The sequence below is a fragment of the Salvelinus sp. IW2-2015 genome, unplaced genomic scaffold (assembly GCF_002910315.2).
Source record: "Salvelinus sp. IW2-2015 unplaced genomic scaffold, ASM291031v2 Un_scaffold1936, whole genome shotgun sequence".
Classification (NCBI taxonomy): domain Eukaryota; kingdom Metazoa; phylum Chordata; class Actinopteri; order Salmoniformes; family Salmonidae; genus Salvelinus; species Salvelinus sp. IW2-2015.
This window is the reverse complement of record NW_019943293.1, coordinates 125,015-138,324: the sequence shown is the minus strand read 5'-3', so window position 1 is coordinate 138,324 and position 13,310 is coordinate 125,015. Positions and strand designations below refer to the sequence as shown.

General features: G+C 42.3%; 1 protein-coding gene across 1 annotated transcript; it reads left to right on the top strand.

Moving 5' to 3' along the window:
- Positions 1-10,284: 10,284 nt before the first annotated feature.
- LOC112072458 (all-trans retinoic acid-induced differentiation factor-like) lies at positions 10,285-13,006 on the top strand. The gene is made up of 7 exons (XM_024139870.2): positions 10,285-10,455; positions 10,978-11,120; positions 11,441-11,509; positions 11,603-11,674; positions 11,959-12,080; positions 12,314-12,414; positions 12,792-13,006. The coding sequence occupies exons 1-7, from the start codon at positions 10,363-10,365 to the stop codon at positions 12,894-12,896; spliced, it is 705 nt and encodes a 234-aa protein (XP_023995638.1). The 5' UTR covers positions 10,285-10,362; the 3' UTR covers positions 12,897-13,006.
- Positions 13,007-13,310: the final 304 nt, after the last annotated feature.

The window sequence follows — 13,310 nt, the reverse complement described above, 5'->3', positions numbered from 1 at the left end:
ACACTATCAATTACTGTACACACACACACACACACACACTATCAATTACTGTACACACAGTCTCCCTTCCACTCTGCACTAGTTCATCAGCATAGAAATACAGTGCGCTCGGAAAGCATTCAGACCCCTTGACTTTTTCCACTTTGTTACGTTACAGCCTTGTTCTAAAATGGATTACATCGTCCATCCCCCCCAAATCTACACACACAATAGCCCATAATGACGAAGTGAAAAGATGTTTAGATATTTCAGTAAAAAAAAAACGAAACTATCACATTTACATAAGTATTCAGACCCTTGACTCAGTACTTTTTTGAAACACCTTTAGCAGTGATTACAGCAGAGTCTTCTTGGCTCTACAAGCGTGGAACACCTGTATTTAAGGAGTTTCTCCTATTCTTCTTCACATATCCTCTCAAGCTCTGTCAGGTAGGATGGGGAGGGTCGCTGAACAGCTATTTTCAGGTCTCTCCAGTGATGTTCGATCGGGTTCAAGTCCGGGCTCTGGCTTGGTTACTGAAGGACATTCAGAGACTTGTCCCGAAGCCACTCCTGCGTTGTCTTGGCTGTGTGCTTAGGGTTGTTGTCCTGTTGGAAGGTGAACCTTTGCACCAGTCNGACATTCAGAGACTTGTCCCGAAGCCACTCCTGCGTTGTCTTGGCTGTGTGCTTAGGGTTGTTGTCCTGTTGGAAGGTGAACCTTTGCACCAGTCTGAGGTCCTGAGCAGGTTTTCATCATGGATCTCTCTGTACTTTGCTCCGTTCTTCTTTCCCTCGATCCTGACTAGTCTTCCAGTCTCTGCTGCTGAAAAACATCCCCACAGCATGATACTGCCACCGCCATGCTTCACCGTAGGGATGGTGCCAGGTTTCCTCCAGACGGGACCCTTGGTTTTCAGGCCAAAGTGTTCAATCTTGGTTCCATCAAAACAGAGAATCTTGTTTCTCATGGTCTGAGAGTCTTTAGGTGCATTTTGGCAAACTCCAAGCGGGCTGTCATGTGCCTTTTACTGAGGAGTGGCTTCTGTCTGGCCACTCTACCATAAAGGCCTCATTGGTGGAGTGCTGCAGAGATGGTTGTCCTTCCCTGACCAAGGCCCTTRTCCCCCGATTGCTCAGTTTGTCCGGGTGGCCAGCTCTAGGAAGAGTCTTGGCGGTTCCAAACTTCTTCCATTTAAGAATGACGGAGCCCAGTGTGTTCTTGGGGACCTTCAACGCAGCAGACATTTTTTAGTACTCTGCCCCAAATCTGTGCCTCGACACAATCCTGTCTCTGAGCTCTACGGGCGATTCCTCTGACCTCATGGCTTGGTTTTTGCTCTGACATGCACTGTCAACTGTGGGGCCTTATATAGACAGGTGTGTGCCTTTACAAATCATGTCCAATCAATTGAATTTACCACAGGTGGTCTCCAACAGGTCTGAATACCTATGTTGTTTATTTTTAATACATTTTCATTAAAAAAAAAATGTTTTTAACTGTTTTGGCTTGGTCATTATGGGATTATGGGATATTGGGTGTAGGCTGTTAGAAAAAAAAAAATATTTCATCAATTTTAGAATAAGGCTGTAAAGTAACAAAACATGGAAAAAGTGAAGGGGTCTGAATAAATGCATTGTTTTAACCATAGTTCAGTACAGACCATATTAACTACACAGGAAGACTGTTGACCATTCCCAAACCACAGGAAGTGAGAACTGTCAAAGAAAGAAAGGTTTTCTGCTCACAAAGGAATTCCGCCATTTAAAATGCAGTCTTTGTTTTCCTAAAGCCCCTGTACTGTGCRGTGTTATGTGTGGGTCGGACGCTGCACATTCTGCTGGTTCCAAGGTACACAGACAATCCCTCAGGTTTTAAAAGGAAAAATATATTTTGGTATTTGTTTCATTAGTCCACTGTTGATACAGTCCCAAAATGTTTTACATGTCAGCTATCAAGTTCTAGACTTAGAACTTTGAAAATCCAGAAAGTGGCACAGTATGATGTGTTTTGGAAGTGCATCAATAGTTCATTGAACATACAGTGGACTGAGCATGCGTCCCCAATGGCACCTATTCCCTATATAGTGCACTACTTTAGACCAGAGCCCTATTCCCTTCATAGTGCACTACTTTAGACCAGGCCCTATTCCCTTTATAGTGCACTACTTTAGACCAGAGCCCTATCCCTTCATAGTGCACTACTTTAGACCAGGGCCCTATTCCCTTTTATAGTGCACTACTTTAGACCAGAGCCCTATTCCCTTCATAGTGCACTACTTTAGACCAGGGCCCTATTCCCTTCATAGTGCACTACTTTAGACCAGAGCCCTATTCCCTTCATAGTGCACTACTTTAGACCAGGGCCCTATTCCCTTCATAGTGCACTACTTTAGACCAGAGCCTATTCCCTTCATAGTGCACTACTTTAGACCAGGGCCTATTCCCTTCATAGTGTACTACTTTAGACCAGAGCCCTATTCCCTTTATAGTGCACTACTTTAGACCAGGGCCCATAAGCACCCTATTCCCTACAGTGTTACTACTTTGAAAAATCTGGAGCCCTATGGGCCCTGGTCAACAAAAGTAGTGCACTTTAAAAAGGGAATAGGGTGCCATTGTGGACTCAGCCCAGTCTATTCCTGTTGCTCCGTTAAACAGTGTCACAGTGACACAAAACTCAGTGTAGTCAGACTACAGATAGGCCTCTACTCAAAAGGAAACAGTTACAGTAAGACTGACTCCTTTAACGCCCCCCACCCCCCAAAACCCTGCCTGAATTTTCCACCATCTGCTGTTCTCTACACCCCCCCCCCCCCTCCACTCAAACACACACAGAGTTGTTGAAAAAGTACCCATTCTTAAAAAAATAAAAAATAAAAAAGACTTCCTTTCCATGAGATGCTGGTAAGTACTCTAAGTTGGTGCATTTCCTTAACGACAGTTAGCGTTACCCCTTGAACTTTGCTCTCTCCCGCTCTCCGCTACACTACGCGCTCGTGGTTAATGGTTGAAACCTGTCTATCCGTGCCTCATCAGCAGCTGGAGACCTTTAATGACCTTTATAAAATCAGCAATCTTTACTCCAGTGTTGCTCCGTTCCCTCCGCTGTCAACAGACAGTCGTTTTTGCTCAGGCTACATCTGAGACAGTGACTGTGTATTTTCCTACTAGCACCGAGGGAACATTTTCTTACGCTTCTATCACACCAGCGTCATTGCATTTTTTTTTGGTACACCGGAATTATGTTAATTTCCAATGAAAACGATGCGTTTGCCTTGCAGCATTGCGTTGCAGAGGCAGTTGCAGTGCGTTCTGTGCGGTGCGTACATTAGGATTTATCACACCGTACGTGTCAAACTGTATGTGTAAACGGCTTGACAGAAATAGTAGCAGAAGGTGACTGTTGACCGTTACGCTTCGAACACACCGACTGCGTCATTGCGTTTCGATACACCAGAAGTACATTCATTTCCAATGGAACGCTGCATTTGCCTTGCAGCATTGCGTTGCAGAGCAGTTGCAGTGCGTTCTGTGTGGTGCATACGTTAGATAAATCGAACGTATGCATCAAATTGTATGAGTGGACATTGACAGAAAGTAGCAAAAATATGAATGTAGATTTTTTTTTGCACACACATTCAGTAAAAAATTTGTGATTACATAAAAACAGTTTGATTGCATATTTTCTTACATTTTTTATAAATGTATTTGCCAAGTATATTATTTATTCGATGACATCCTCAAATTAATTGTGAGAGCCTATAATATAATTTCCCTCAAATGCAGTTTTGGAGCGAAATGCAATAATAAATAGTAAAGATAGGCAGATAAGGCTCTTTCAAACAATGAGACCAACGACCACCTCATTGGCTAGGTTAGCAAGCTAGGTTAGCTAGCTAGCTAACGCTAACTAGCCACATCTAGCACAAGCTCACTATATAACTGACCTGGCAATCCTACTATCGTGGACACTTGTCTCCAAGCAGCATTTTTTTGTGTTTATGTCCTGTAGCTGTCAGCAGTTGTGTCAAAAAGACACGGTTTTGAGGATACTGCGAAAATTATTCTCTCCTCCATGTGTCCAACCGCATGCGACCATTTGCAAAAGGTACCTGCCATCAGTATAGTTGCCTAGCTGCGCAAATGTTATGCAGCAGTGATGCAATGACGCATCGGTGTGTTCGAACCGTTACATACATATCCAGATGACGCTGCGTACTATTTTGTGCCACGATGATGTCGGTGTGAAGTGTTACTATGACTGTGATGTGGTTGTTTCACTTAGCTGGATCTTAAAAGGGATACTTCCTGATTTTAACAATGAGGCCCTTTATCTACTTCCCCAGAGTCAGATGAACTTGTGGATATAAGTTTTATGGCTCTGTGTCCAGTATGAAGGAAGTTAGAGGTAGTTTCGAAAGGCCATTGCCTAACTAGCGTTAGCACAATGACTTGAAGTCTATGGCTATCTCATTGCGCTAATGCTAGTTAGCAATTGCGCTAGCTAGCAACATCCTTCAGACTGAATGCAGAGACTTAAAAAATAAAATAATGATATGCACAAGTTCATCTGACTCTGGGAAGTAGATAGCGATTTGTCGAGGTGCATCCAGTTGAGAATAGCTAACGTTACTCACTGGACCTGCCACTGGTTCATAGAATATCAGCTTGCGAATAACTATTCATTTTCTGTAAAGTTACTCATGTTGTGGTGCCCAGTACCTGGATGTGCAAAACTACAAGCAAGCCAGTCTGCTGGGGCAACATTTCATCAGTTACCTGCCGGCGATAATCCTCAGAGCCGACAGTGGCTAGGCGGCAATATAGATGCTGCCTATGATGTGAATACTCTAGTGGAAAAATATCTGATTAGTCCATGTTTGTAGCCAGCACTTTCAGGCAAGGGATTTCAAAACAGACCTGAAGTCTCAATTGATGGGTTGGCCAGGTCGATGATTGTTAAAAAGGTGAATGGTGGTTGCCAGGTCGATGATTGTTAAAAAGGTGATGGGTTGCCAGGTCGATGATTGTTAAAAAGGTGATGTGGTTGCCAGGTCGATGTATTGTTAAAAAGGTGATGGGGTTGCCAGGTCGTTGATTGTTTAAAAAGGTGATGGGGTTGCCAGGTGTTGATTGTTAAAAAGGTGAAGCTACTGTATGCCATCAATTTTCCTTCACTTCAAAAGGGGAAAGGCATCCAATCAGCCAACAATGGCACAGCAGAAAATAAGTTTATATTTTTTTATATGTATGTATAAACACATACATACATATAAAATAATATGAAGTATGTAAATTGTGTTCTTTCCAATATATAACTTTTATAATTGAAAAAATAAAAAAACACACACGCACACCAGTATAGATTGATAGATACACACAGAGTCTGAATTAAAAAATATAAAATATACACTGCTCAAAAAAATAAAGGGAACACTTAAACAACACAATGTAAACTCCAAGTCAATCACACTTCTGTGTCCAAACTGTCCACTTAGGAAGCAACACTGATTGACAATAAATTTCACATGCTGTTGTGCAAATGGAATAGACAAAAGGTGGAAATTATAGGCAATTAGCAAGACCCCCCAAAAAAAGGAGTGATTCTGCAGGTGGTGACAACAGACCACTTCTCAGTTCCTATGCTTCCTGGCTGATGTTTTGCCAATCTTGGTGTTCTCTGGCAAATTGCCAAACGTCCTGCACGGTGTTGGGCTGTAAGCACAACCCCCACCTGTGGACGTCGGGCCCTCTCATACCACCCTCATGGAGTCTGTTTCTGACGCGTTTGAGCAGACACATGCACATTTGTGGCCTGCTGGAGGTCATTTTGCAGGGCGCTGGCAGTGCACCTCCTTGACAAAGGCGGAGGTAGCGGTCCTGCTGCTGGGTTGTTGCCCTCCTACGGCCTCCTCCACGTCTCCTGATGTACTGGCCTGTCTCCTGGTAGCGCCTCCATGCTCTGGACACTCGCTGACAGACACAGCAAACCTTTTTGCCACAGCTCGCATTGATGTGCCATCCTGGATGAACTGCACTACCTGAGCCACTTGTGTGGGTTGTAGACTCCGTCTCATGCTACCACTAGAGTGAGAGCACCGCCAGCATTCAAAAGTGACCAAAACATCAGCCAGAGAAGCATAGGAACTGAGAAGTGTCCTGTGTCACCACCTGCAGAATCACTCCTTTTTTGGGGGTGTCTTGCTAATTGCCTATAATTTCCACATTTTGTCTATTCCATTTGCACAACAGCATGTGAAATTTATTGTCAATCAGTGTTGTCTTCCTAAGTGGACAGTTTGATTTCACAGAAGTGTGATTGACTTGGAGTTACATTGTGTGTTTAGTGTCGCCTTTATTTTTTTTGAGCAGTGTATATATATATGTCCTTTCTTCATGGAACACCATTGTCCACCACAATGGCCGGTAAGGATATCCTTGTCTCATCGCGCACCAGCGACTCCTGTGGCGGGCCGGGCGCAGTGCGCGCTAACCAAGGTAGCCAGCTGCAAGGTGTTTCCTCCGACACATGGTGCGGGGCTGGCTTCCGGGTTGGAGGCGCACTGTGTTAAGAAGCAGTGGGGCTTGGTTGGGTTGTGTTTCGGAGGACACAATGGCTTTCGACCTTCGTCTCCTCCGAGCCCGTACGGGAGTTGTAGGCGATGAGACAAGACAGTAATTACTAACAATTGGATACCAACAAAATTGGGGAGAAAAGGGGGTAAAATTAAAAATATATATAAAAAGAACACATTCTTATTTTCAATGACGGCCTAGGTGGGTTAACTGCCTTGTTCAGGGGCAAAACGACAGATTTTCACCTTGTCAGCTCGGGGGATCCAATCTTGCAACCTTACAGTTAACTAGTCCAACGCAATAGACCTGCCCTCTCTCTCGTTGCACTCCACAAGGAGACTGCCTGTTACGCGAATGCAGTAAGCCAAGGTAAGTTGCTAGCTAGCATTAAACTTATCTTATAAAAACAATCAATCATAACCACTAGTTAACGATATTACTAGATATTATCTAGCGTTTCCTGCGTTGCATATAATCTGACTGAGCATACAAGCATAAAAGTATCTAAGTATCTGACTGAGCGGTGGTAGGCAGGAGCAGACGCGTAAACATGAATTTAAACAGCACTTTCGTGTGTTTTGCCAGCAGCTCTTCGTTGTGCGTCAAGCATTGCGCTGTTTATGACTTCAAGCCTAGTTTTGCCAGCAGCTCTTCGTTGTGCGTCAAGCATTGCGCTGTTTATGACTTCAAGCCTATCAACTCTCGAGATGAGGCTGGTGTAACCGAAGTGAAGTGGCTAGTTAGTTAGCGCGCGCTAATAGCGTTTCAAACGTCACTCGCTCTGAGCCTTCTAGTAGTTGTTCCCCTTGCTCTGCATGGGTAACGCTGCTTCGATGGTGGCTGTTYTCGTTGTGTTGCTGGTTCGAGCCCAGGGAGAAGCGAGGAGAGGGACGGAAGCTATACTGTTACACTGGCAATACTAAAGTGCCTATAAGAACATCCAATAGTCAAAGGTTAATGAAATACAAATGGTATAGAGAGAAATAGTCCTATAATTCGTATAATAACTACAACCTAAAACTTCTTACCTGGGAATATTGAAGACTCATGTTAAAAGGAACCACCAGCTTTCATATGTTCTCATGTTCTGAGCAAGGAACTGAAACGTTAGCTTTCTTACATGGCACATATTGCACTTTTACTTTCTTCTCCAACACTTTGTTTTTGCATTATTTAAACCAAATTGAACATGTTTCATTATTTATTTGAGGCTAAATTGATTTTATTGATGTATTATATTAAGGTAAAATAAGTGTTCATTCAGTATTGTTGTAATTGCCATTATTACCAAATTTTTATTTTTTTATTTTAATAAATCGGCCGATTAATGGTATCGGCTCTTTTGGTCCTCCAATAATCGGTATCGGCGTTGAAAAATCATAAAATCGGTCGACCTCTAGTTCAGAGCATGCTAGATAGCTAATAGCACATGTGATGGCCTCTGTATTCAGTCTGTCTTCTGTAAACAAGCTCTGTAGCATGGACATATGGCCGTGTGGGAACACTAACCCTAACCCTATAAAAAAAAAGGTGTAGGAATTTCCCCTTTTGTTTTTTGAAAATTGTTTCTTGCTGATATGAAAGATCAGTTTCCTACGTTTCCAAAAGGAGTATGTCAAGCGGTAACGTTACATGTTAATGTTTAGAGCAAACATCYGGCACTTAAAACTCCCCCAGTCAGAAGACACTATCATCAATTGGCTTAGCTCTATGAATGGGGTAGACCTGGGGGCAACCATTCCACCAATTCCGCTCATGCTATTACCACGAGCAAGTCCTCCCCAATTAAGGTGCCACCAACCTCCTGTGATGTAAAGGGGGGGTCCCTGTAATGGATTTCACATTCTAGGAATCTGCAGTAAATAACTGTACGTCGTAAACAGACCAACAAAATCAGTCCTGGAACTCACCACATATTTTGATCCATGTTCTCCCGAACGAACCTCCGTTTCGGGAATGGAGAAATGCATTTTAGATTTCAGATGGCCCACTGGACGAGAGATGCACTATTTAAGATGAAGAAAAAAGAAGAAAAAAATTATTGAAGAGAAAGTCTACGCGATTGCTTGGTGATGACTACAATCATTTGAAGAAAGTAGTCTTGCACTCCTCCGCTCTTACTCGGGCAACCCACAGTGTTAATGTGCGTTGTTCAATCCGAGGCGACGAAGATTTTTTTTTAAATGTTCTTTATCCAACAATTCCTGCTGTACTTGTACTGGATTAGTAGACAACTTTTCCCACGTCAGTACTCTAAACTTTTCCCACTAGCATCCCCGTAGCAGTCATGTTGCAGATTTAGGTCATTCCACCTTCATTGTTGGCAGCACAATTCAACTTATTCGTCGACTCTGTGTGTAGAGGTAAAAAAAAAAAACATTCACCGTTGGCCCTGTTACAGCAATCCGTTGTCCAATTCGTGCCGGCAATTCCCTTCACTTGCGTAATCATTAGAACTTTCGGATAAAAAGACGCAGTTTGCTCCTGCAAACCCCCCGGTCACTGCCCTAAATGGTACAAACGACTGAGAGAGAGAGAAAACAAGCACAGATGTGTTGTAGCCTATATATTTTTGTAACTCTTTCTGTGTCTTGAAGTTCTCCTAAATAGTTTACCATGGCGAGCAAGCGGTTCGAGAAAACACACTTGTAACTAATCCACGAAAACGGGATACATTGTAGCCGTCCAGCAATAATGTATCTAATGGGCATCAAGTAGATCATTAAGAAGCGTTGCAACACTCCTCCGGTCCAAACCATTTCTGAGAGAGGGGACCACATTTATTTCAAACATTGCAAAACAATTGTATTCCTACTTTTAAATGAATTCACGTAAAAAATGATTAACTTACTTTGGGGTTTAGGCCACACATACATAAAATATGTGATATTTTCTAACAGAATGCAAAAAAAATCCTTAGGTAAATGATTTCCTCTTGTATTCTGACCCCTGTTCTGTGATGGTGCTTTCCTGAGAGTCGGGATGGTCAGATGACCGTGCATTTGAGCAGTCCAGACAACTTCCAAAACCAATTGAAATGTTTTCCTTAATATCAGCATTATAAAAAAWTTAAATTATTTTGTGAATTTCATTTTTTAAATTTTATTTGGCCATGTAAACCTGTGCATTTTGTTTGTCTTGAAAGGCAAGGAACAAATAAATATAGGCAATTAATAATACAACATATTTAATAGACTACTACAGTCTAATAGGCTCTCTCTTTGAGATGCATGGAGCGGCAGGTAGTCTAGTGGTTATAGCGTTCGAGCCAGTAACCGAAAGATCGCTATTTTGAATTCCCGAGCTGACAAGGGTAACAATCTGTCGTTCTGCCCCTGAACAAGGCAGTTAACGCACTGTTCCCCGGTAGGCCGTCATTGTAAATAAGAATTTGTTCTTAACTGACTTGCCTAGTTTAGATAAAGGTTAAATACAAAATCTTCAATCTATAGGCTGCATTTTAGGTATGCTAAAAATGTTGCGCAAATTGTAACGTCATGAAGCACTGTCTGCGTTCAAACACTTATGGTTTCCTTTTATATTCTCTTGTCTCTAACTGATCATTAATCTGAACAGAAAGAATATTAGGTCTAAAAGCAAAAACATACGATCTTTTTGAACGGCATTTTACCTTTATTTATTTATATATCAGTCTACCATAGTGTTTTTTTAATCTATTCAAATCGAGCACCAATCAAGGGGGAAAAGGAAACGAGGCAAGGAGACGAGTACTATCGGGACACGGCCGTGATTCACTCGCTTACAGTCACATACGTTCCGGTCATGTGACTTGCGCCGTCGAAAATGACCGCTGGACACAGCCAGCAGAACGCAGCAGTGGTCTTGTTGTTCATTCATTTCTGTTTCTCTGGTGGTTATCAACTGACTGAGTTACAGGTAAGGGTCTGCTTGCGGTCTATAGGCAATGCTGTTCAGTGTCATATCAGATCCGTTAAATTGTTACTGCTGATGCTAGGCTACACTCGTTGTTACATTGTAGTTAACTGTTTCTACACTCTTGAGTAGAGTTGTTACGTTGTTTATACACTCGGATGTGTTACATTGTAATTATGTTACTACACTGTGTTGTTACATTGTAACTGCTACGCTACACTCAACGTTGTTTCATTGTAACTGTCTGCTGCTAGCCTGCATGCTACACACTCACTGAGATTGAACTGCATTGTTGGTTAAGGGCTTGTAAGTAAGCATTTCACTGTATTGTATTCGGCGCATGTGACAAATACAATTTGATTTGTCGCTTGAAGCTTTAGTATTGGTCAATAGTTGCCTGTAAAATAGTTTTTTTCTGAAGCATTTGTTGTAGAAAGCTATTGTTTCTAGGCTACAGGCTTGTTGATAAAGGCGTTTGTGAATAGCTCCGTGTTGTGTATTTGTGGTCCACAACAACAACAACAGGTGGGCCTGTGCCATCTCTGCAACGGGACAGTCCAGAACGGCACAGCTGTGAGCCAGTTCTGTTCCGCGTCTGCGGGTTTGATTGATGGCCGCTGCTGCCTGCTGCGAAAAGAAAACGTCAGGGATGCTGACCACGTCATCGGGTAGGAAGTAGATGTTGTGCTTTGAAAATCATTTGTTTTGTAACCTTTTGCAGTTGATAATCTGGTGGTCCTACTGAATTGCACATAGAGGACAAATACTTTGTGTAATAACATTTAGTAACATCCAAAAAACTATTGGAAAATAGATGTTCTCTCAATGAGAAAAACCTGTATAAATAAAGGTAAAATATATATATATATTTTTTAAATGTACCAACTGATGACTTGTCTTGTAGCCAGTATCTGTCATAGTTTTTTTTGTTTATACTGTCTGTGCCCTAATCAACATGTATTAGTCACACTCTTTACMTTTCCCTCAGGTTGGACCTATCAAACTGTTCCCTGAGCCGTGTTGAAGACCTTCGAGATGCATTCAACGCTACAACAATGTAGGAAAAAACAGACCGTTCACATTGACATAAATTATCAGTGTGTTACTATGTGCTGCGTTAACTTCTGTTTTCTCTCTCTTGACTTTGCAGAGATCTCTCACTGAACCCCATTGTAAACCTGGACGATTCACTGTTTGAAGGCTTTATCCAGTTAGCTAACCTGTAAGCACAATGCCATAATTATTATAACTGAGCTGTAAATTATAATACACATTTTACTGTCCATCAATGTTTGTCAATAACACTATTGCTAAATCTCTCCTGTACTGTACTCTCAGGGACTGGGCACTGTACTGTACTCTCAGGGACTGGGCACTGTACTGTACTCTCAGGGACTGGGCACTGTACTGTACTCTCAGGGACTGGGCACTTCAGTAGCTCTGATCCAAAGCAATTTGGTCTTGGAGTTCTAAAAATACTACTGTTTTCTTCTTTCGACCTGTAAGGATTCTGCCTGCCAACCTGGTCTGTCCAGGAGGCAATGCATCATGGGATAAGGTGACGGTCAAAGGGGAAACTCATTTTTGTGAAGGACAGAAAGACATCTGTAACCAGACTGATTATTTGTGTAAGTCGGGTCACTTACCGTTACGGTTTTCTGCTATGTGACATTGTTTTGTTGAGTAAACAAACAATCCTTATTTCTAGTTTAACTTCATTTGGGAAACTATTTTTTTTTTTTTAAATGGCTACCACTTTAGCTGTGATTCTATATACAGTGAACTGGCATCAGTCTTTATAACTGACAGTTTATACAGTATCTTATATGCTTCTTCTCACCCCATAACTTTGCTTCTACAGCGTTGAACTGCCCTGAGAACTCTCTCTGTGTACCATACGGTCCGGGCTTCTTTCAATGTAGCTGCGTGGAGGACTTCCGTGGATACAAGTGTCTTCGAGAGGTCAGTTACTACTACAACACAGCCTCCCTGTCATTTATTGGAAAATATTCTTACAAAATGTTATATTATTATTTTTGGGACAATGGCGATAAGTTGCATCACATAAAAAAACAAACAATAGCTTATTCATTAATATCCACATTCCGTCACTGATTGTTGAAGACAACGCAAGTATGAACGGCCAAAGTAAACAAACTCACAGCCTGTTCAAACTTAATAACTGCTATGGTCATATGAAACCCTTCAAAAGAAAAAATAACTGCTATTGCACAAAATTAAATTGTTGTTGTCTGTATGTTGTTGTCTGTGTGTTGTTGTCTGTGTGTTGTTGTCTGTGTGTTGTTGTCTGTGTGTTGTTGTCTGTGTGTTGTTGGCAGGGAAAGTTTCCTATAATCCAGGTGTTCGGGCCTCTAGCGGGCTCCACGGTCCTGGTCTCCATCCTGCTATGGGTCACCCAAAGACGCAAGGCCATATCAGTCTGAGGTTGTACCCGAGCCCCTGGTCTGAGGCCTAGTCCTAGGACATTTTCAAGTGGTACTGACCTGAAACAGCAGGGGAAATGCTGAGTGGACTGTTGATAGAGGGGGAAGGGGTGGACTGGATAAGAGATGGTTCATGGGGTTAATTTGGAATGCTAGAAAGTTGGACTGTGGATAGAGGGGATGGTCTCAGGGGTAATGTAAATGCTGACAGTGGACGTTGAGAGGGGAGGGTCTCGGGGTTAATGTTATAATGCTGACAGTGGACTGTTGATAGAGGGGATGGTCTCATGGGTGTTAATTGTTATATGCTGACAGTGGTGGATAGAGGGATGGTTCCAGGGGGTTAAGTGTATAATGCTGACAGGGGACTGTTGAGAGAGGGATGGTCAGGGGGTAATGTTATAATGCTGACAT

Bases quoted from the DNA above. Each gene is read 5' to 3' on its own strand.
- LOC112072458 (XM_024139870.2), top strand. From the start codon at position 10,363: ATGACCGCTGGACACAGCCAGCAGAACGCAGCAGTGGTCTTGTTGTTC. The intron at 10,456-10,977 runs GTAAGGGTCTGC...CAACAACAACAG, and splicing joins ATCAACTGACTGAGTTACAG to GTGGGCCTGTGCCATCTCTG. The intron at 11,510-11,602 runs GTAGGAAAAAAC...TTGACTTTGCAG, and splicing joins GCATTCAACGCTACAACAAT to AGATCTCTCACTGAACCCCA.